Consider the following 23,752-nt stretch of genomic DNA (forward strand, 5'->3'; position numbering starts at 1 on the left):
GCACTGCGGCGTCTGTGGACGCAGGTGGACAAACCCCTCGTGGATCTGTTTGCTACCCGGTTCTCTCGGCGTCTCCCAGTCTTCGTGTCTCCAGTGCCCGACCCGGAGGCTTGGGAGGTCAACGCCATGGAAATAGACTGGAAGGATCTGGTAGCTTATGCCTTCCCTCCCATTCCGTTGCTAAGCAGGGTTCTGAGAAAGGCGGACTTGGAGAAGCCAAGGCTGGTTCTCATAGCGCCGTTGTGGCCGAGCCAGGCGTGGTTTCCGGACCTTCTTCGTCTAGCCGACGGTCCACCCATTCCTCTCGATCTTCGAGAAGGGGAGCTTCTGCAACCGAGGTCGGGGATCCCTCACAGGGACCCTCATCTCCTGGCTCTACACGCTTGGGTTCTGTCAGGAGAGCGTTGAAGCGCGCTGGGGCGTCAGACCTCACTCTGACATTGGTGCAGAAGGCGCATAGAAGATCTACTTCTGCTGTTTATTCGTCCCATTGGGCTGCTTGGGCCCAGTGGTGTCGTCTTAACGGCGTTAACCCGTTGTCTCCACGCACTATGCAGGTTGCAAATCATTTGGCTTGGCTGTCCTCCCAAGGTCGGACGGCGTCTACCCTCAGGGTACGTCGTTCTGCCATTTCCACTACCCTCAAGCAGTTGGGACGCTCTATTGCCCTGGACGGGGTGATCGCAAGTGTCATTAAAGGTTCCGCTCTTAGCTCTGCTTCACGCAGAACGTCTGTCCCAGCCTGGGATCTCTTACTGGTACTGGAATTTTTGCGCTCCTCGGTTTTCGAACCTTTGAAAGAGGCTAGTCTGTCTAACCTTACTAAGAAGACTCTCCTACTTATTTTGCTTGCGTCAGCGCGTCGGGGAAGCGAGGTTCACGCTCTTTCTGGACTTAATCAGGATATTTCCTTCGAAAAAGATGGCTCGGTTATCTTGCGTTTTTCGCCTGTTTTTTTAGCAAAGAATCAAAAACCTAACCAGCCGTCTCCTGTTGTGAACATACAGTCGCTGCGTTCTATTTTACCGCGCGGTGACCCTGACCTCTTGAACTGCCCGGTCCGGGCTCTGCGGGCTTACCTGTCTCGCACGGCTCCGTTAAGAGCTTCATCTCAGAAATTGCTTTTCATCTCGTTAAACGTAGCCAGGGATAAGGATATCGTTAAGACGACTTTGGCGAGATGGTCTGCCGGGCTTATAAGGCAAGCATATGAGTGGTGGCAGACACATGGGGGGGGACGCTCCGTTCTCCCATTACGGTCGCCTCGTACGCATGAGGCGAGAGCCTGGGCCGCCTCTCTAGCGGTCTTGCGCTCAGGCAGGATGACTGAGGTGCTCAGAGCAGCATACTGGAAGTCTGAAGACGTTTTCATAAACTTTTATCTACGTGATATTGCCAGCACTAGGCAAGATGGCTCGAGCTGTTTGCCTGCCATGGTGGCAGCTGGCCAGGTTCTACCGAAGGTTTAGGTGAGTTTCCCGCCTCCTTGTGTAGCAATCTGCTATTTATGTGAGTTGTAGTAAGAATATGTTATTTAATCGAAAATTTCTTATCAAATTTTCATTTAATTAATATACTTACCAACTCACATAGTTAATGCCCTCCCTACCTACCCCGCTTTGTGTGGTTTAAGGTGGTGTTTCAGTGGGAATGACTATACCGGCAGTATGTCCAGCGCATGCGCGGGCAGCCGGTGGGGGGAGGTAACTCCCGGGACCCGTTGTCAAGGGTTTGTTTTGTTTTGGGAGTTATCTCCCCCTGTTACCAGGGTCAGTGCTTCAATGTCTAACGCATCAAACTGAAGTTAATGCTATTTATGTGAGTTGGTAAGTATATTAATTAAATGAAAATTTGATAAGAAATTTTCGATTAATGCTTTCTTTTGGTTTTCAGGCCATTATTTTTGGGAGAGAATGACTTCTGCATTTGCCTCCAAGAGTCCTTTCCCCAGCTGAAGACCAAGCGGTTGAGACGAGTGGAGTGGAGCAAGATTCGACGTCTTATGGGAAAGCCTCGCAGGTAACTTCCCTTTTTTGTTAATCGTTAAACAAAAAATATCCGAATATCATGATTTTTTAATTTCAAGCTTTCAGTGGTGATATGAAGCATCAGCTTCATGTTAAAGTTTCATTTCTTTATGCAGGGCTGATGAGCCATTGGTATTTCCTGTTTTATCATTTTAGTAAAATTAAAAAAAAGCTGACTGTTATAGACGAATTCCGAAAACAAGAGGCGAAGCCATCAAGGCTCACGTAAGAAATCGACAAACAGTAACACAAACTCAATCACTCCGTCACACATACACACACACACACACAGTAAACATAGGTGACACTGTGCAAGAAAGCGAGACACTAGATCTAGATCTGTCTGTCTGCATGTAGCCTACTTTCAGGGACACGACTGCCAAGTAGTCTCGGCCCGCTCAAAATAACAATGACCGAGACTTTCAGTAATTCCTTCGCGTGACGTCTAACCCTCTTACGTCATAATGTGACGTCTTCAAATGACGAAATGTTAAAGTTTCTACCACAGACATACACACGCACTAACAAACACACACACACACGCACACACGCACAGACAGACAAAGTTACGATCGCATAGGCTACACTTACGTGAGCCAATAACAGTTTGGTTTGTATGCGTTGTGGAAGAGTGATAACCCTTGATTTTTACCAGGACAAACATTGGAGGGGCCAATCACTAGTGAGGGGTGTGTCGGAAACACGCGGACAGGACCACATGTAATTTTATTTGTCGGAGGAAAAAGCAAGGGTGTTCACTCTTTCACAACCCATACAAACCCGACAGAGTTACTTCCCAAAATGGTCGATTGTGTGTGTGTGTATTTCTCAAGTTTATCCAATAGACTATAGAAGATTTATCCCCCTTGAGGCGTGTTAATGATTCAGTCGCTTCATGTGTAGGTGTTCGCCGTCATTTTTTGAGGAAGAGAGGAGAGCCTTGCATGAGAGACGAGACAAAATTCGACAGCTGCAGCAACGCAAACTGAGCGAGTTCAACACGCTGAAGGATTTACCTGAAGAGATCCCCCTTCACCTGGTCATCGGTACCAAGGTTACAGGTGAGAGATGTTGCCTATTGCCGTCTTCACCAGACTCATTAAAACGTGTAGGATCTGCTAATGCTATGATCCTTCTGTATTTTTTCTTTTTGCTGTTAAATTGTTCTTTTTGGGGGGTTGGGTAGAAGATGTTGTGTGTGTTTGGCTTGGATCTTTGTGCTGTATGTGTTACTTTCTGTGTAAGTTTTTGCTGTAATACTTCTCTTTCCAACTATTTTTTTCTTGTAGGTATATAGCTGTTGATCACAGTCAAACTCAAAGTGACAGGTACCAAAGCCTTGTTAAATTCTTTTGTCTTTTTCGATTATTAGGTCATAAACTGTCTTTGAAGTTGTGAAAGTTTGAGAGTTCCAGTATAAAACGATGAAACCCCTATGTTAGTACCTCCAGAAGCTATGAATAGAAAATCTTAAAAAAGCAAAGTTTCAAATTGAAGGGGGGGGGGGGGGGGGGGGGGGGTCCACTATATTCTCCATGTTATGTTTGTAATGTGTGTGTGTGTTTGTTGCAGCACGTTTACGCAAGCCACAGGACGGGCTGTTCACCGGCACCATCGAGGCCCTGGACACAGTAGACAACACATACAGGGTCACCTTTGACCGGCCAGGGCTGGGAACTCACTCCATTCCGGACTTTGAAGTTCTGGTCAGTTACTCTTCAGTTCTTGTGCACTAGCAGATTGTGCTTGTCATTGTCAGATTATAGCTCTGCTCTGAGGTACCGCATGAAAATCATGAATTTTACGGTTGAGATACAGTGGAACCTGCCTTTTAAGACATCCAAAAATCTGAGAAAATCAGGTCTTTAAAAGGAGGGAGTCTTAAACTGGGGGTAAATTTACAGAGGTTATGAACAGAAAATATAACAAGTCGCGTACGGTGAAATTACTACATTTAGTCAAGCTGTACATGCTGTATATGACTGTTTACACTAGAAGTAGGGTATCTTTTAAGGTCTGATGTTTAAAACTGTTTTGTGTCTTCTCCATTAATTGTAATGAAGCCTTTACATTCATAATTAAAATGTGCGGGATGTGAAGAGTTGCTGTTAGCCATGTTCACAAACTCAATACAGCGTAACACATGCACCACAGGGGAGGCAGAGCAGACAGGGCGACACAGATGCTAAGCATGATGCAAAGGTGTAGAGGAGGATACATTCAAACTGAAAGTATGAAAACCAGATCTGTTTACCCTCAAAACTTGAAAAGAGTAATGATCAAGTCAAAAATAGTATTCTGATGACCAAAATAGTAACCCAGTGCTTACAAACGCCAACATTAGTATAACCTAAGTTGAAGCACATTTCAAAATCGTAGTTTGGACTCAAATGGAGTATTTTTTCCAAAAATCCTAAAAAATAGTAATACATTACTCCAAAATGGTAAGGGTAAACAGGTCTGGAAAACTGAAGTAATGCTTAGGACTAACTATGGAAGTAACTACTTCTAACAATGTAACAGAAACATGGTGGGATTATACAGTCATCCTACAGGCAACAGGTAATACTACTGATTGTGCTGCCACTCGATCATTTACATTTTGTCTAAAGTAAACTTCCTAAGACACAAACTGATGACATTCCCACCATGAGCATGCTCTCTCTCCATCTGTAGACAGTACAGTATTCGCTAGAGGTACACAGAAATCTTTCTGATTTTGCTCTAAAGATCCCATTACATCTCATCTGAAGATAACAATCGGCTAAATAATTATATCTCTGCTCTGTTATTAGAGAAAGTCTCAAAAGTCGGTGGCTCTGCCACAAAAGTAACTAAATCTAAATAATTCTTAAAGTAGGAAAAACAAGTCGCGTAAGGCGAAATTACTTCATTTAGTCAAGCTGTGGAACTCACGGAATGAAACTGAACGCACTGCATTTTTTCACAATGACCGTAGTCCGCCGCTTGTGCAAAACGGAGTGAAACTGACGAGCCTGTTCAGCGCGGTTGTGGTTTCGCTGTGCTGCATAGCACGCTTTTCTGTACCTATCTTTGTTTTAACTTTCTGAGCGTGTTTTTAATCCAAACATATCATATCTATATGTTTTTGGAATCAGGAACCGACAAGGAATAAGATGAAATTGTTTTTAAATCGATTTCGGAAATTTAATTTTGATCATAATTTTTATATTTTTAATTTTCAGAGCTTGTTTTTAATCCAAATATAACATATTTATATGTGTTTGGAATCAGGAAATGATGTAGAATAAGATGAACGTAAATTTGGATCGTTTTATATAATAAAAAAAAATTATTACAATTTTCAGATTTTTAATGACTAAAGTCATTAATTAATTTTTAAGCCACCAAGCTGAAATGCAATACCGAAGTCCGGCCTTTGTCGAGGATTACTTGGCCAAAATTTCAATCAATTTGATTGAAAAATGAGGGTGTGACAGCGCCGCCTCAACTTTTACAAAAAAGCCGGATATGACGTCATCAAAGACATTTATCGAAAAAATGAAAAAAACGTCTGGGGATATCATACCCAGGAACTCTCATGTAAAATTTCATAAAGATCTGTCCAGTAGTTTACTCTGAATCGCTCTACACACACACACAGACACACACATACACACATACACCACGACCCTCGTCTCGATTCCCCCTCTATGTTAAAACATTTAGTCAAAACTTGACTAAATTTAAAAAGCAAGGTCTTAAAAAGAAGGAAGTCTTAAAAGGGGAGTTCCAGTGTAGTACGGTTGTCTATCTCACCATGTCCAAACCACATTCTCCCATCTCACTCTAGTCTCTAGCCCTATAAACTTTATAAAAGTGTGTGTAATCATGTGCTGAATCAACTTGATCTCCCTAAACACTAACAAACCAGTTGACCCTCTCTCTGTCTCTCTCTCTTTCACTGCTTCAGTCATGCACAGGGTTTAGCCTGGGAGAAAAAGGCAATGGGACATTAGTCCCCCTCAATCAAATTCCGATGGGACATGGTTCAAGGCCAGAAGCGCCAAAGAGGCCTGTACGCGTTTTGACCAAAGATGCAAAATGGTGCAATATGGTGCCATCTGAGAATAAGCCGCTATAGCGTGTTATGTGTGTGTGTGTGTGTGTGTGTGTGTGTTTGTGTGTGTGTGTGTGTGTGTGTGTGTGTGTGTGTGTGTGTGTGTGTGTGTAATCTGATGTAAAGTGTACATTTGGTGGCGCACTGGTATGCAATCTCAATGCGCCCTTTGTTTGACGCACTGAAGGGAATTGTGATGGGACATTTTCAGATTTAATGCGCCAACGGCGCAGGGCGCACTAGGAAATGAAACCCTGCATGCACATGAACGTGCACACATACACACACACTTCTCTGCTTCCTGGCACACCACTTATTTGTTTCCCTGTTCCTGCATTTGCTGTTCATGTGACTTCAGGGGTGTGCTTTAACTCTTTTGGTTACCCCTGGGGGGTTTGTGTTGCTATGCTGATGCAATCCGCAGCTGCCAATGGTACTGACCAGAAAAGGAGGGGTGATGATCAGGTCAAGTGACCCAAAGTGGGTGACTGTCTGGACAATGTGCCTGGGCTTGTGTCACTGCCTGTGTGCATGTGTGTGTGTGTGTGTGTGTGTTTTACATAGCAGATCCTTGCTTGAATGTCTTGGTGTCTAACTTGTATTTTTACAGAGCAACGACCCAGCGGACACCATTCCCATTTCGGCATTTCAGCAAAAGCAGCGACCAAGACAGGCAGTGTTTTCACCCCCCAAATTTGTACCTGGTGTTGGCTCACCTGGGGGAAGCTTGGTAAGACTTAGAAATAATATTCAATTCAGTTCAATACTACTTCATTATCTGCATGTGGAGCAGACAGGCATTTGTCTTTTGGCTCATATACACTTATAAATCACAGTCTTACATAACAATCACAACTTTAAATTTGTTGTTGTAAATCTACAATCAATATCCCCCCCCCCCCCCCCCCCTTAAAAAAAGGAACCAACCTACCAACCCTATTTTTTTTGGCCTTGTCATCAGAAACAAATGTTTTTTGTGTTTAACAGCTGCGTTTCCATTGTTGCAGGACAACGACCCTCTACTCAGCGGCGGTCCCTTCAAAGGACGCTTGTTCAGCCTGGAGGGAGGGACGTATGGAGGTTTCCCCATCAAGTTCCTGGTGCTCGTGGTATGTGATTTTCGGTTTAGTGAAAGTTGAGGCAGCACTGTCACACCCTCAGTTTTTGATCAAATTGATTGACATGTTTGTCAAGCAATCTACGACAAAGCCCGGACTATGGGATTACATTTCAACTTGGTAGCTTGATAATTAAATGATAAGTTTGGTGATTAAGAATCTCAAAATTCTAATTAAAAGTAATTTTCAGTAATCGATTCAAACATAATTTAATCTTATTCTTTATATTTTCCTGATTCAAAAAACATAGATATGTTATGTTTGGATTAAAAACAAGCTCAGAAAAAGAAAAAGATTAAAGAAAAGCGCTTTACTCTACTGCGCTATACTGACTTGTCACTTCAAGCAATCACTTTTTCCACGTAAATATGCAGTGCGTTCAGTATTTTTCATGCGACTTGTTTTTGATTTCTGATGGGAATGTATGGTTTTTTTTCCAGACTCGGCTGTCCAAGATCCTGAAGGTGAAGAAAGACTGGGTGACTCAGCTGAAGGCGATGAACACACAGGCAGAGAAAATGGTCAGTACCTCACAGATTCTTCTTGAACGTCTGTCTATTCCAAGGCCATCATTTAACGAAAGATACCTACCTTTGTAAATCACCATAAATCCGTCCACACTTTCATATAAGCTTATGAAAACGGTTCACATCACTGTCTCAGATCTGGTCAGGCTTTTAGCATGGGATAAGACCACCCCTCCACTTGGTCACATACCAACATGAAATACCTTGATTGCTTGCTGTGGTCAGTTGGAATTTGTTGATGAATTCAGTGCCTTTTATGGGTGGCCGAGTGGTAACGCACTTGAGCTCGGAAGCGAGAGGTTGCAAGTTCGACCCTGGGTCAGTCAGGGCGTTAGCAATTTTCTCCCCCCTTTCCTAACCTAGGTGGTGGGTTCAAGTGCTAGTCTTTCGGATGAGACGAAAAACCGAGGTCCCTTCGTGTACACTACATTGGGGTGTGCACGTTAACGATCCCACGATTGACAAAAGGGTCTTTCCTGGCAAAATTGTACAGGCATAGATAAAAATGTCCACCAAAATACCCGTGTGACTTGGAATAATAGGCCGCGAAAAGTAGGATATGCGCCGAAATGGCTGCGATCTGCTGGCCGATGTGAATGCTTGATGTATTGTGACAAAAATTCCATCTCACACGGCATGAATAAATCCCTGCGCCTTGAATATGTGCGCGATATAAATTGCATAAAAATGAAAAAATAAAACAAATAAATCCCTGCGCTTAGAACTGTACCCACGGAATACGCGCGATACAAGCCTCATATTGATTGATTGATTGATTTTATGAAAATAATTCTTGAGAAAAAAACCACCACTGTGCACAGAAGAACACCCATGCTGTTCATTGTGGCAAGTGGAGGGATGGTCTTATCTAAGGCCCAAAAAAAAATGTGTCTGTTTCTGGTAACATGGCTAAAAAAAAATAGGGTTGGTAGGCAGGGAATTTTTTTTTTTTTTTTCCCAAATGTAGACCAATAAAACTAACTTTAAAAATCGCGCAAAGAGACTGGATTCACTATACATAGAGACAAGACACTCAACACATTTACAAATCTGTGACAAAGACTGAAAGAGTATGACATGTTAGGCTTTGTTTACCTGGTCTGATATTTCCATGATGAAACAGAAAAGAAGACTTGAGACATCTTACATCTTGAGCTTGGACAAATGGGAAAATGTTTTGAGTTTGGAAAAAAAAAAGTTTAGGGTCGGCGCCGAAATTTAGGGTCGGTCGGGTGACCAGAAACAGACAATTTTTTTTTTTTTGGCCTAATGTAAAACCCTGACCATACCTGAGACGGTGAGGGGAACTGTTGCCACGGGGCGGATTGGGCCTTTAAGAGCTTCCTACCACTCGGGGTCAGGCCAAAACTGTTTTCTGTGCAGAGAAGGGATTTTGTTATTGTTTCTAAATTAAATTAAATGTCGTAACTGACATTAAACGTTATCGGTGAGAAACATTCATGAATACTACTGATAATGGATACCTTGCTTCTTTGGTCCCTTGACCCTTGCTGTAAAAGTCAACCCCATCCCGCAATCCTACTGCCCTCCCCCCTCCACAACACCTCCCCCCCCCCCCAAAAAAAAAAAAAAAAAAAAAAAAAAACCGAGCTTCATCTTTGCCATCTCTTGAGCCTTGTTTTCCCAAGGTTTTTTCAGATCGAGTTGTGTTGCTGTGGTGTGCTATTGTTACTCTTGTGTTTTCTGTCAGTGTTGCTGTGGTGTGCTATTGTTACTCTTGTGTTTTCTGTCAGTGTTGCTGTGGTGTGCTATTGTTACTCTTGTGTGTTCTGTCAGTGTTGCTGTTGTGTGCTATTGTTACTCTTGTGTTTTCTGTCAGTGTTGCTGTGGTGTGCTATTGTTACTCTTGTGTTTTCTGTCAGTGTTGTTTTTGTGTGAGTGTAGAACTCCCAGGTGTGATTTAAGTGGTTAGATGTGTTTTGTCTGTTTTGCTTTCACTTTTGCTGTTATTATTAATTCTTTGTGTCCAGTTTTGAAGTGGTGTTGATGTTGTCAGTTCATGTGACTCCATTCTCGTGAGACTGTGGATTGTTTTCTGTGTTTTGTCTTTCTGCACACAATGCACACACGTATTTGAGCTGAGCATTATTTTTGCACTTCTTTATTGTTCTGTAGGTCATTTCTTTCTCCACACACACCCACTGTCTTTTCTTTCTTTCATCCATGAGTTTGTTTTCACTTTGTTTGTTTCACCCGATTTTTCTGCTTTTTCTCTTCATTTTCTCCTTTACTCTAGTCATGAGTTGTTACATCAGTAAGGCCTAAAAAAAATAGGTGTGGTTACGGTAACCCGACCTACCCTATTTTTAGGGGCCAACCCTATAACTTTTTATTACATTTGTCAAAACAAAACAAAAACCACACAAGAAAACGAGTGCAGAAAACGCAATGAAAGCGAAAGCGCCCGAGTCGCACACTTATTTCCCTGTCAAGTAGGTTTAATTTGTACACATTAGATAAAAAAAAAATTTTAAAAGTGATTGCCTACCTTCCTGTACTCACTCTATTTGTTTTGGCTATGTTACCGTAACCACACCTATTATTTTTTTTGGCCTAAGTGTTCGTTAAATTACATATCTTATCCCAACTCACATATAGCAATTTGCTTCAGTTTAAGTGCTAGGACGCTGAACTACGCTTCACCCTGGTAAGGGGGAAGTAACCCTAAAACAAGACATCAGTAAGGGATCATTTTTAGTTAAGTATGAGATAGCATCTTAAGTTGCCATGATAGGTTGCAGTTAGTTGTTAAGTTGCATTATATCATTGTGGTTTGAGAATGGATAGGTCTCCTTTTCTTTTTCTTTCTTTCTTTATTTTAGCGTGCTTATAGTATGTTATGAAATACCAGAGCTTTTTTTTTTATGGCTGCTGAACTGGACAGGTCAATTTTTTTTTAAATTTAAAAAAAATTTAGCCTTCTTACAGTGTGTTAGTGTTACGTAATGTCAGTGTATGTAATGTAAGTGCTTTTGTGACGGCTGCTGAAGTAGTGTTGTGGGTGGGTGCAGGTTTCAGGCTACAGTCTGAAGAGAGGTGTATGGGGGGTGGAGACACTTGACAGTCAGGTGAGTATCGTAACGATAGTCTTTTTCACTTTATCCCTCTCTTTTTCCCTCAGGTAGGTGGGGGGGGGGGGGGGGGGGGAGTGGGAGGTTGGTAGAGTAGGGGGGGGGGGGGGGTGGAAGTTAGGTTGCAGTGTTGCTTCCAGACTCAGAGAATGGGTTTTGATTCTAGCTGGATTATATGGTGGGATCCCCCCTTCAAGACCTCCCGAAATCTGGAAAAATAAGGTCTTTAAGAGGAGGGAGTACATTTACACAGGTTATGAACAAAACTTTTGAGAAAACAGGGTCTTAAATTAGGGTCTAAAAAGCGGGGTTCCACTTAGAGTCCAAATGTCTTGGCTACATAAAAATAAGTGTTCTGTCAGAAGGCCTCCTGCGTCTGTGATGAAAGAACGCTTACATTTTCGATCTTACATTGTTATGACCCCTGGACGGTGGACTGTCCGATAGTCTTGACATGTAGGAGGTGTATATTTTGTTGAAAATAATGAAAGGGACAACAGAATGCAGGCATGGGAATTGTCCGCCGAAAGGCAAATTTCCGCCTAATTTTTTTTTTGTTCCGCCGAAAAAGCAAAAGTGTCCGCCGAAAAAATAAATGGGGGAGGCCAAAATGGTTCTAAAAACTGAATATAATGGCAAACTTGGAGCTAAGATGACACCAAATTACACCAGTTGGGTTCTTTGGAGAAAAAAAAATTCCGCCCATAATGCCCCCAAACCCCCCTAGCAGGGCTAGGCGCTTCGCGCCATCGACTTTGCTATTACTTACAAATGTTCAGCCTATTTTACTTTTTTCAATTCCCATGCCTGAGAATCAGTGTCCATTCCTGGGAGGTGTTCTCTCATCAGAGGGGCCTCCCATGTCAGGTACCATTGCAGTTGCCAATAATTGCTTTTTTTCTACTTTGGGGATTATTTAGATTTAGTTAATTTTGTGGCAGAGCCACCGACTTTTGAGACATTCTGTAATTGCAGAGCATTGATATGATTTGTTAGCAGATTGTTATCTTCAGATGAGATATGATTTGTTAGCAGATTGTTATCTTCAGATGAGATATGATTTGTTAGCAGATTGTTATCTTCAGATGAGATGTAATGGGATCTTTAGAGCAAATTTAGAATATGATTTCTGTGTACCTCTAGCAAATACAGATGGAGGGAGAGCATGCTCATGGTGGGAATGTCATCAGTTTGTGTCTTACGGAAGTTTACTTTAGACAAAATGTAAATGATCGAGTGGCAGCACGATCAGTAGTATTACCTGTTGCCTGCAGGGTAACTATAAACCCACCATGTTTCTGTTACATTGTTAGAAGTAGTTACTTCCTTAGTTAGTCCTAAGCAATACTTCAGTTTTCCAGACCTGTTTACCCTTACCATTTTGGAGTAATTTATTACTAATTTTTAGGATTTTTGGGAAAAAAATACTCCATTTGAGTCCAAACTACGATTTTGAAATGTGCTTCAACTTAGGTTTGTGTTACTAATGTTGGCGTGTGTAAGCACTGGGTTACTATTTTGGTCATCAGAATACTATTTTTGACTTGACCATTACTCTTTTCAAGTTTTGAGGGTAAACAGATCTGGTTTTCATACTTTCAGTTTGAATGTATCCTCCTCTACACCTTTGCATCATGCTTAGCACTTGATTTCACACTCTCCCATCTGTGTCGCCCTGTCTGCTCTGCCTCCCCTGTGGTGCATGTGTTACGCTGTATTGAGTTTGTGAACATGGCTAACAGCAACTCTTCACATCCTGCACATTTTAATTATGAATGTAAAGGCTTCATTACAATTAATGGAGAAGACACAAAACAGTTTTAAACGCCAGACCTTAAAAGATACCCTACTTCTAGTGTAAACAGTCATATACAGCGCCGTAGATCTGTTCAGGCTTCTGAAGGGGATAAAAAGCATTCTTGCACTTGGACACATACCAAAAATAAACACCCTTACTGCTTGCTGTGCTGTGTTGGAATTTATTTATGAAATAATTGTTTGAAAAAGTCACCCGTGCCTTTTTTTTTAACATTAATTCTTTAAACAAAAATATAGCACGTTGCATCGAGAGCAGGCTGCTCATTTTTGGTATGTGACCAAGTGGAGGGATGGTCTTATCCCATGTAAAAGCCTGACAAGATCTGAGACAGTGAGTTGAACTGTTTTCACGAGGCGGAGTGGGCCAAAAGCATTTGGACATTTCTGTTGAAACTGAGGCTTATTGACTGTGATTTTAATGAAGCATCTGCTCTCCTCTAGAAAGTTGTATGTGGTGTCTATTTCATTCTACATTTGTGTGTGTGTTGTTTCTAGAAGACATGCAATGCATAGATTTGTGTTATTTTAGTGACTTGTTTGCATTGACCCATCATCATGAGGTCAGATTTGTTAACCTGGTCTGTCTGTTATCTGTGCATCTTTCTGTTTCATAACAGATTTACTTGAAATGTCCTTCCTGTGTGTGTTAACTGTCATTTGTTATTTGTATAATAAGCAAAACATGGCCATATTTGACAACTTGCTCAGATAAAAGTCCCACTTACCAGAAATAGTTTCTATAATCTTTTTGCCTCTTTCTCTTTGTGAACATTAAAACAAAATGTTGCCCTTAAAAAAAGAAAGAAATAAAGACACACACAAAAACACAACAATCTTGGTCTCTTTACAAAATGCAAGAATGCTTGTGGAGTGGCACCCAATGGAAGATGTCAATAAAACATGGAGTGGCACCCAATGGAAGATGTCAATAAAACATGGAGTGGAACCCAATGGAAGATGTCAATAAAACATGGAGTGGCACCCAATGGAAGATGTCAATAAAACATGGAGTGGCACCCAATGGAAGATGTCAATAAAACATGGAGTGGCACCCAATGGAAGATGTCAATAAAACATGGAGTGGAACCCCCCTTTTAAGACCTCAACAAATCTGAGAAAATCAGGTCTTAAAAATAAAATGGAGGTAAATGTACAGAGGGTCTGAACAAAAAGTCTGAGTAAACAAGTTCTTAAAAGGAAGGGGGTCTTAAATTGAGGGGGTGGGGAGGGGGAGGTGTCTTAAAAGAGGGAGTCCACTGTACAATGTACGGAAGTACACCTGAATTGACAAAGATTGCCTCTTGGCCCTCTTAGCCTTTGTAAGTTAAGTGGTCAAGTACTTGCTACTAACAGAGGTTGGCTGTGTTACAGAGGTCGTACCAGCAGCCCATCTCCGTGGAGTTCCAGAGGAGCTATGCTGACGTTGTGCTGGAGCTGTCCAAGTTGAACAAGGACCTCAACGACTACCTGCTGGGCGTGCATCAGTTTTGCCAGGAGGTAGGCTGCAGGTTTTTCTTTCTTCTCATTCCAACATTTGTATAGGATGTTAATTATTATTTAACGCCTTCGTTGTAAAACCATTAGGGGCATGTTCCCGGAATTGACCCCCGACTTTAAATGGTAAAAAAACTTCTTTTTTTTAAAGACAGAAAACATTTATAATACAGTTGAACCGCCCTCTAAGACATCCTGGAAGATCAAAGGACAGTTCTGAATGTATTAAAAATGTGTACATTGGGCCCCCATTTTGTGTCCTGAAAAAATGCATAAAAACTAGAGTGAGGCGTCCGCCCCGTGATCGGGAGGTCGTGGGTTCCAACCCCGGCCGGGTCATACCTAAGACTTTAAAATTGGCAATCTAGTGGCTGCTCCGCCTGGCGTCTGGCATTACGGGGTTAGTGCCAGGACTGGTTGGTCCGGTGTCAGAATAATGTGACTGGGTGAGACACGAAGCCTGTGCTGCGACTTCTGTCTTGTGTGTGGCGCACGTTATATGTCAAAGCAGCACCGCCCTGATATGGCCCTTCGCGGTCGGCTGGGCGTTAAGCAAACAAACAAACAAACAAAGAGAGTGAGTCAATCCAAAAACAAAGAGACTGCCAACGTTCCAAAATTCCGAATAAAAAAACAAGAAAGGTAGGTTGTTGGAACGTTTGTTATTGACAAAATAAATAGATCCCTGCGCCTTGAGTCCAAGTCTGGAGATACGCGCGCGATATAAGACTTCATATAATAACATATAATAATAAAACAATACATTCACAGATATTTCGACCCAACGGTCTTTTAAGTGAACAGACAAACAAATATTCACACAAAACTGATCTTGATGGTTCTATCATTCATTGGCTCGGCTTCCAGACGAGTGGACATAAACTGATAAAACTATCAAGATAAGTTTTGTGTGAATATTTGTTTGTCTGTTCACTTAAAAGACCGTTGGGTCGAAATATCTGTGAATGTATTGTTTTGTCAATAACAAACGTTCCAACAACCTACCTTTCTTGTTTTATGATAGAGAGTGAGTCATAAAATGGAGGTAAATTTACAATGTTTATCAACAGAAAATCTGAGAAAGCAGGGTCTTCAAAGGGGGATTGGGGGGGGGGGGGGGGGGGGGGGTTCTACTGAACATGCAAATGAATGCTTGAAAATAATTGATCAGGGTAAAAAGAAGATGCAGACTTGTTACTGTCAGAGATGAACTTTCTTGAGTTTTTGAGGCTTGTGGTTTATCTTTCCCTTGTATAGACAGAAATGGCTTCTGATAAAAATACTCTATTGTTCAACTTTTTGTTGAACAAAGCCTCAATTTTGGCACAAATATCAACAGCTAACTCATTTTGTTTATGGTTTGCCAGGTGGCTCCAGAGCAGGGTCTGCTACCAATTGAAGAACCGTCAGAAGTCAAGAGAAAGTGTGACGAAGAGGCTGAGGCCACTGTATCCCAGATTTGTCAGGTATGTTACAACTGCTGCAAGTTTGCCTTGGTGAGCAAGTCTTAAAATATTCCATAGGCCGGCGTTAGAGTCTAACATTAGCTTGTGGATTTTCCCCATTTTTGAAGCTACAGCGATCAATGTTGAGATCCCCAGATTGCAACATTTTGTAATAACATTTGGCATCTTTTTATATTTAGTCAAGTTTTGACTACCTAAATATTTTAACATCGAGGGGGAATCGAAACGAGGGTCGTGGTGTATGTGCGTGTGTGTGTGTGTGTGTGTGTGTGTGTGTGTAGAGCGATTCAGACTAAACTACTGGACCGATCTTTATGAAATTTGACATGAGAGTTCCTGGGTATGAAATCCCCGAATGTTTTTTTCATTTTTTTGATAAATGTCTTTGATGACGTCATATCCGGCTTTTCGTGAAAGTTGAGGCGGCACTGTCACGCCCTCATTTTTCAACCAAATTGGTTCAAATTTTGGTCAAGTAATCTTCGACGAAGCCCGGACTTCGGTATTGCATTTCAGCTTGGTGGCTTAAAAATTAATTAATGACTTTGGTCATTAAAAATCTGAAAATTGTAAAAAAAAATAAAAATTTATAAAACGATCCAAATTTACGTTTATCTTATTCTCCATCATTTGCTGATTCCAAAAACATATAAATATGTTATATTCGGATTAAAAACAAGCTCTGAAAATTAAATATATAAAAATTATTATCAAAATTAAATTGTCGAAATCAATTTAAAAACACTTTCATCTTATTCCTTGTCGGTTCCTGATTCCAAAAACATATAGATATGATATGTTTGGATTAAAAACACGCTCAGAAAGTTAAAACAAAGAGAGGTACAGAAAAGCGTGCTATCCTTCTTAGCGCAACTACTACCCCGCTCTTCTTGTCAATTTCACTGCCTTTGCCATGAGCGGTGGACTGACGATGCTACGAGTATACGGTCTTGCTGAAAAATGGCATTGCGTTCAGTTTCATTCTGTGAGTTCGACAGCTACTTGACTAAATGTTGTATTTTCGCCTTACGCGACTTGTTTCTTCTTTACAAAAAAAAATGTGATCTCATGCTTGATGAGCTTAACTGTATTAAAGTGTTTTGACTTTAGCATTAATTGTTCAGTGTTGTTCTGAACCAGTTTTGTCGTGACAGATAAGGTGATAAGCAGCAGGTTCATTTAGAATGACAATCCTTGTCTTGTTTTTTTTATTTTTATGGATGGTTGCCTTTTGTGTGTGTGTGTTGTAAGACCTATCATTTATGAACAGTGAAGAAAGCATATTACCGCTGTATTAGTGCTGATAATGTTAGATATGACCTCACTTCTTAAATTATATAGCTAATAGAAATCACTGTTGTTGTTTTTTCCACAGACCATGTTCAGCAGTCGTAAAACAGCAAAGAATGAGAGAGTTCTGCAGCTGGTGAAAGGCCTGACGTCACTCATGCTGCAAATCAGGGTAAGGTCATTACGATAAATCGAAAAAAGAGAGAAAAGGAAATCCCAAAACAAAGAGACTGCCAACGTTCCGAAATTCAGAATCAAAAACCAAAAAAGGTAGGTTGTTGGAACGTTTGTTATTGTCTGTGCACTTAAAAGACCGTTGGGTCGATATATTTGTGAATGTATTGTTTTGTCAATAACAAACGTTCAAACAACCTACCTTTCTTGTTTTTTGATAGAGAGAAAAGGAGTCAGTCAGTATATGAACACCCAACCAGGGAAGACGGAAGACGTTTTTATAAGGACAGTAACATTTTGAGTCTTGAGTCTTAAATTATCACCTGTGATGGTAGAAAGAAAAACAAGTTGAATGAATGCTTAACCATTAGTTTTATTCGCCATGTGCTTCTTCTACCTGCATGAACTCCATCTCACACGGCATAAATAGATCCCCGCGCCTTGAGTCCGAGTCTGGAGATACGCGCGCGATATAAGACTTCATATAACAATGAATGACAATTTCTTGTGAAGTTAAAGGTGCAGATTACATGCTGTGTGGCCTTACAGGTGTTCATGCTAATCATTTGTGTAAATCTGTAATGATTGGTGCTGCCTTTGTTGCAGACGTTCTCAGAGAGCTACTTCAATACCTTTGTCTGTTTGTTTCATGAGAATCTGTGTAGTGTTTGCAGTGATACTTTGTGTAAATCTGTCTTTCTTCCAGACGTTCTCCGAGAGCGACTTCAATTCCTTTGAGTTCCGGTCGCTCCAGGACAGTCTGAAGGAGATCAAGGAGACACTGGATACAAACAACATCAAGTCAGTACCATTTGTAATTTGATTTTTTTTTCCCCACTTTATTATCCATTTGCTGTGAAATTTGGTTCTCTTTTTCAAAAAGGATAAAACTGTCAATTTTTTCAATGTCTTCGATGCTGGAGCAGCAGATAGTCTTGTTTTTGATTCATATTACTTACGGCAAAGACGAGTCGTATAACTATAAGCATTTGCTTTCTTGTTTTTGTCTTCAAACTGTGGCTCATTTTTCGTGTTCATTCTAACATGTTGTTCGTGTGTGTGTGCAGCTCCTTTCAGAACAACGTGGAGATTCACATCAGTCACATCCAGAGCGGGCTGAGTCAGATGGGGAACCTGCACGCCTTCGCCGCCTCCATTCAAGACTCATGATCCCCCCTCACCCACACTACAGTCTCCACCCTGTCTATCTATGCTTTCTAGTCAGATGGGTAACCTGCACGCCTTCGCCGCCTCCATGCAAGACTCATGATCCCCCGTCACCCACACTACAGTCTTCACTCTGTCTATCTCTATGCTTCCGAGTCAGATGGGTAACCTGCACGCCTTCGCCGCCTCCATGCAAGACTCATGATCCCCCCTCACCCACACTACACTCTGTCTATCTCTATGCTGCTATTGCTGCAGTGCAGTGTGTGTGTCGACCAACGTCATCTGTTGTCAAGAGAAGAAAAGGTATGCTGTCTTTTTGGTTTATACCCATGGGACATTCACACCACAAGACGTTTCAAATCGATGAAATATTTGCTGTCATTTTCGCAGATTCGCCCAACTGTCTTATGATTGGGGACAGGGAATGTGAAGAAGTGTCGTGAACACAGGACAACTGCCAAAACTTTGATGGTCATTTTGCAAACTTTGCTGAAAAGAAAATACGTCCGAGCGGCAACCCTGTTTCAATAAAACAGGTTTAAAATAACTTGGGAATGGGTTGACTTAATCCACTGTGACTGATTAGGCCAACAAAAAAAATAGGTCTGTTTACGGTAACCCGACCGACCCTAGTTTTTAGGCCCGACCCTAATCTTTTTTTTTGGATCGTCTGAAAAAAACCCGCATCCAAAATAGAGCTGTTTGCGCTCAAACAGCAGACGACAGAAGGGAGGTAAGCTCAAAGTACTGTTTATAGTTATGTTGGGCAAAAACAGGGATTGATGAGAAGAAATGAACTGTGAAACATCATAGAGAGGGGAGAAAAAACCCAGAAAAAAACCGACCTACCGACCCTATTTTTTCACCCTATGTTACTGTAAACAGACCTATTTTTTTTTGGCCTTACTGTGGAATTACTTGCTCTCTCCCCCCCTATGTAAGATACCTTCATCAACACGTAAATGATCTTGAACCCCACCACAAATCTGTGGAGGTTTTTACGAGGTACAGGAGCATGCTTCATTTTGGATACATAGCAAAAACCAACAGCCTTGCTGCTTCCTGTGCTATGTTTTTGTGTTTTGTTTTTTCAGAATAAATGTCAGAGGTATACTTTTTGGTGTAAAAATTGGGGTTTGCCAGTAACAGGGCTGAATTGTCAGTCTTGTCCTTTTTCAAGTATTTAAAATTGTATAAATCTGTTATGGTTTGTCGTCGCGATATAACCTTGAACGGTTGAAAACGACGTTAAACACCAAATAAAGAAAGAAAGTTATGGTTTGTCAATCATGCTGACCATTGTACTGATCATTGTGTGAGGCATTTCCTGTGTGTGTGTGCAAGAGATTTAGAGAGAGAGAGGAGAGAGAGAGATTGTTTAGAATGAGAGCAGGCTCCATTTTAACAATGAATGATATTTTCACTTTTTCTGTCAAATTTTTGTCATTAAATTTGAACAGTTTGAGAGGACCATTTTTTTGATTGATGGTTTTCATTTTTTTAACAACTCACCTTCAGAATCAACTTTGCCATTTTGCAATCATAAATGAATAACTATTGTAATTCAATCAAGTTTGCGTTTTAATGAAACAGATCCTGTGATTGGTCAGAATGCCCCAACTCATTAAAAATTACCGGTCATTAATTGTCGATAACCACTCGCTAAAAAATCCATTAACAACCTGCTGGCGAGGCGCATTGATACAGCCTCAACTAGTCTCGGTTAGCTTTGAGGGTCATTTTACAAGTAGGAAATATGAAGGCCAACGAAATACCGAGACCATAAGGTATGCGAAGTGATGACGTCGAATACGTGACGTAAGTTGATGCATGAATTCTTCCGGACTACGTCAGTCAATTCCAAAGATCGCTTTTGTAATGAAAAGAATTTGTTTTAGAGTTTGCTGTCCAGAAACCCGTCAAAAAAGAAGGGAAAATGTGTGTGAAACAAAACAAAACAGGAGCAGAGTGATAAGATAGGAATACAGAGACATATTTCTTGGGACTTGACCCTTGCAGCTCTGCTTGCAGGTAGGTGGACTGAAAGTAGTGTGTGAACAGAACAGAACCAATTCTGTCTGTTTACAACCGCATGAAAGCAGGAAAGAGATCGTCGTCAGATTGAATTACAATAACATTAATTCATGCTTCCATTTGAAACTTCTCGGTCTTCATCGTGGATTGACGCCCTCCCAAAGTCTAATTGAAGCCCGACGGAGCGAAGTTTCAAATGGAAGCATGTTAATGTGTAATTATACACTTGAATCTAGACAATGAACGAGCTTATATGTTGATGAAATGATGTTCACTGGTCACATGTAAAGCTGTTTCAAGAGAGTAAGACGGTGAGTGAATTTGTTTTGATTAGAATTGTGTGCGTATGTGTGTGTGTAAAGATTGGTGTTTATAATGAGAATGTTAAAAGCATGAATGTGGAAACACTGCCCTTTTGTTTGGCATGCAATTTCATAGAATGTTGTAAAATTCTCATCTTTTTTTTATCATATATGTAATTGTTTTGGTCTTACACATCTGGGAGAAAGTGCTGCTTTTTCCCCTTCCCAGCAATATTCCAGCAGACATGGAAGGAATTGCATAACGTTTGGTATGTGAATGTGTGAATAGCAGTATTTGGTCTGTTTTGACTTTGCTGTTTAATGTGTGCATGCCATCTTGAGGGTTCAGTGATAAATAAAATGCTTTTTTATGCACAGCGTGCTTCTGTTCTTGTGTGTGTGTCTGTTGTCTTTGTGGCTTAGAGCTGAAGCACCCTTTCATAATTTCACTCTCTCAAACATATTTTTATCATGTAAAATACACATTGATTTTCACTTCTTGCATCGTCAAAGGTAACAAATGAATGTTTTACATTGAAAACTGAACGTCAATGTGAAATGTATACAAACCAGGAGATAGCTTCTATCGAAATATACGGTTCATGATTCGTGCTTGATGACATATAAATGAACTGGGAGCTAGTCCTCATTTGTCAGTTTTTTGGTACATAAGTCTTGTTAACCGACTCTTACAATACAATATGGCTCAGTAACATATATACTGAATGGCACCTATATTTACATTTAAGTTATCACAAACGCACACACATGCAGATCCACACACGTACACACGCTGTCACACACACAATGGGGATAAAATAAAATTGCAGTACATGTACGTGCTAACGCAGCTTGAAATCTATTAGTAAGTGTGGTGCATATATGTATATGCACGAGGAAGTCTGCTTGCCTAAGAAGCAAAACAAAATTATCCTCATTTACAAACTTTCAAAGGGATAATACCTAAAGAAAATTACCCTTTAAATGCTTCCAAAGTTATACAATAATATTCTGCATTACAAATAAATTAATGCTACCGTGCAAAAGCTGATGACGGAAACAGAATTCAGCGATTCTGGAGAATTCAAAGTCCTAACAGCAACAATACATATATCACGGCACAGTGAAAAACAAAATCATGCTTGAACAAAGGGAAGTAAGCGCTCTAAAATCAATCAATGAGGCTTATATCGCGCATATTCCGTGGGTACAGTTCTAGGCGCTCTGCAGTGATGCCGTGTGAGATGAAATTTTATACGGCCAGTAGATTGCAGCCATGTCGGCGCATATTTACCTTTCACGGCCTTATTCCAAGTCACACGGGTATGGTAGACAATTATTAACTGTGCCTAAAATGCATACATGTATGTGTAATAGAGTAAGTGGGAGTTATTCGGAACCAATCTCCTGGCACCTGAGAGAATAACAAGCATTGAAATGAACAAGCGACCTTCATCCTCAAAACAAACACTTGAGGATGAAAGTCACTTTTTCATTTCAATGCTTGTTATTCCGCTCTCAGGTGCCAGGAGAATGGTTCCGAACAACTCTCACTAACTCTATTACACATGTGGTATGTATTTTGAGCGTTTACTTCTCTTTGTTCATCAGATCTCTAAACAGCGCTCTGCCTCATGTGTTTAAGATTCTCATGCTAGAAGAGCTACACATCTCTGGCCCTGGATCCACTTTGACATTTCCACGCGCTCTGCCCGCCTGGGCTTCTGCTGGCAATCAAACATGTACGCCTCAGGCATGCCCTTGCTTTGGAAACACACGCCGTGGAAAAACTTCACCCTGGCCTCCACCACATAAATCTGGTCTGGACAACCACTCTGACGTGCGGAGATCGCTGATTGTGCTTCCGTGTTAGGAGAACCTCTCTGACCTGCGAGGATACCAGCATGTGCTCCTGTGGCAGGAGAGCCTATTGGACCTACATGGAAACCTGCTTGTGCTCCCGTGTTAGGAGAACTGACCTGCGTAGATACCAGCGTGCGTTCCTGCTTGTGCTCCCGTGTTAGGAGAACCTCTCTGGCCTGTGAAGATACCAGCGTGTGCTCCCGTGCTAGGAGAACCTTTCTGACCTGCGAGGGTACCAGCATGTGCTCCTGTGGCAGGAGAGCCTATTGGACCTGCATGGATACCTGCTTGTGCTCCGGTGTTAGGAGAACCTCTCTGGCCTGTGTAGATACCTGCTTGTGCTCCGGTGTTAGGAGAACCTCTCTGGCCTGTGTAGATACCTGCTTGTGCTCCGGTGTTAGGAGAACCTCTCTGGCCTGTGTAGATACCTGCTTGTGCTCCGGTGTTAGGAGAACCTCTCTGGCCTGTGTAGATACCTGCTTGTGCTCCGGTGTTAGGAGAACCTCTCTGGCCTGTGTAGATACCTGTTGGTGCTCCGGTGTTTGGAGAACCTCTCTGGCCTGTGTAGATACCTGCTTGTGCTCCGGTGTTAGGAAAACCTCTCTGGCCTGTGTAGATACCTGTTGGTGCTCCGGTGTTTGGAGAACCTCTCTGGCCTGTGTAGATACCTGCTTGTGCTCCGGTGTTAGGAAAACCTCTCTGGCCTGTGTAGATACCTGCTTGTGCTCCGGTGTTAGGAGAACCTGTCTGGCCTGTGTAGATACCTGCTTGTGCTCCGGTGTTAGGAGAACCTCTCTGGCCTGTGTAGATACCTGTTGGTGCTCCGGTGTTTGGAGAACCTCTCTGGCCTGTGTAGATACCTGTTGGTGCTCCGGTGTTTGGAGAACCTCTCTGGCCTGTGTAGATACCTGCTTGTGCTCCGGTGTTAGGAGAACCTCTCTGGCCTGTGTAGATACCTGTTGGTGCTCCGGTGTTTGGAGAACCTCTCTGGCCTGTGTAGATACCTGCTTGTGCTCCGGTGTTAGGAGAACCTCTCTGGCCTGTGTAGATACCTGCTTGTGCTTCGGTGCTAGGAGAACCTCTCTGGCCTGTGTAGATACCTGCTTGTGCTTCGGTGCTAGGAGAACCTCTCTGGCCTGTGTAGATACCTGCTTGTGCTCCGCCAGGAGAACCTCTCTGACCTGCGAGGGTACCAGCACGTGCTCCTGTGGAGAGCCTATTGGACCTGCATGGATACCTGCTTGTGCTCCCGTGCTAGAAGACTTCATATAATATAATAAGAACCTCTCTGGCCTG

General features: G+C 41.8%; 2 protein-coding genes across 3 annotated transcripts in view; one reads left to right on the forward strand and one right to left on the reverse strand.

The window, feature by feature from the left end:
• The window catches only part of LOC138970616 (protein lin-9 homolog), a 31,680-nt gene extending 12,741 nt beyond the window's left edge, over positions 1-18,939 (forward strand). The window contains exons 6-17 of one of the 2 annotated variants that reach the window (XM_070343080.1): positions 1,894-2,019; positions 2,931-3,088; positions 3,600-3,733; positions 6,719-6,838; positions 7,116-7,217; positions 7,667-7,747; positions 10,786-10,842; positions 14,035-14,160; positions 15,525-15,623; positions 16,999-17,085; positions 17,794-17,888; positions 18,155-18,939. In XM_070343080.1, coding sequence (XP_070199181.1) covers positions 1,894-2,019; positions 2,931-3,088; positions 3,600-3,733; positions 6,719-6,838; positions 7,116-7,217; positions 7,667-7,747; positions 10,786-10,842; positions 14,035-14,160; positions 15,525-15,623; positions 16,999-17,085; positions 17,794-17,888; positions 18,155-18,257 — 1,288 coding nt within the window. In that variant the 3' untranslated portion in view covers positions 18,258-18,939. The remainder of the gene's footprint in view (positions 1-1,893; positions 2,020-2,930; positions 3,089-3,599; positions 3,734-6,718; positions 6,839-7,115; positions 7,218-7,666; positions 7,748-10,785; positions 10,843-14,034; positions 14,161-15,524; positions 15,624-16,998; positions 17,086-17,793; positions 17,889-18,154) is intronic. The other variant, XM_070343081.1, reaches the window with a different exon arrangement.
• A 3,780-nt stretch (positions 18,940-22,719) lies between these two features.
• LOC138972057 (zinc finger protein 853-like) lies at positions 22,720-23,724 on the reverse strand. The gene has a single exon (XM_070344897.1). The coding sequence runs from the start codon at positions 23,722-23,724 to the stop codon at positions 22,720-22,722; it is 1,005 nt and encodes a 334-aa protein (XP_070200998.1).
• Between the last annotated feature and the right edge of the window lie 28 nt (positions 23,725-23,752).

This window comes from Littorina saxatilis, linkage group LG7 (genome assembly GCF_037325665.1).
Source record: "Littorina saxatilis isolate snail1 linkage group LG7, US_GU_Lsax_2.0, whole genome shotgun sequence".
NCBI classification, from domain to species: Eukaryota; Metazoa; Mollusca; class Gastropoda; order Littorinimorpha; family Littorinidae; genus Littorina; species Littorina saxatilis.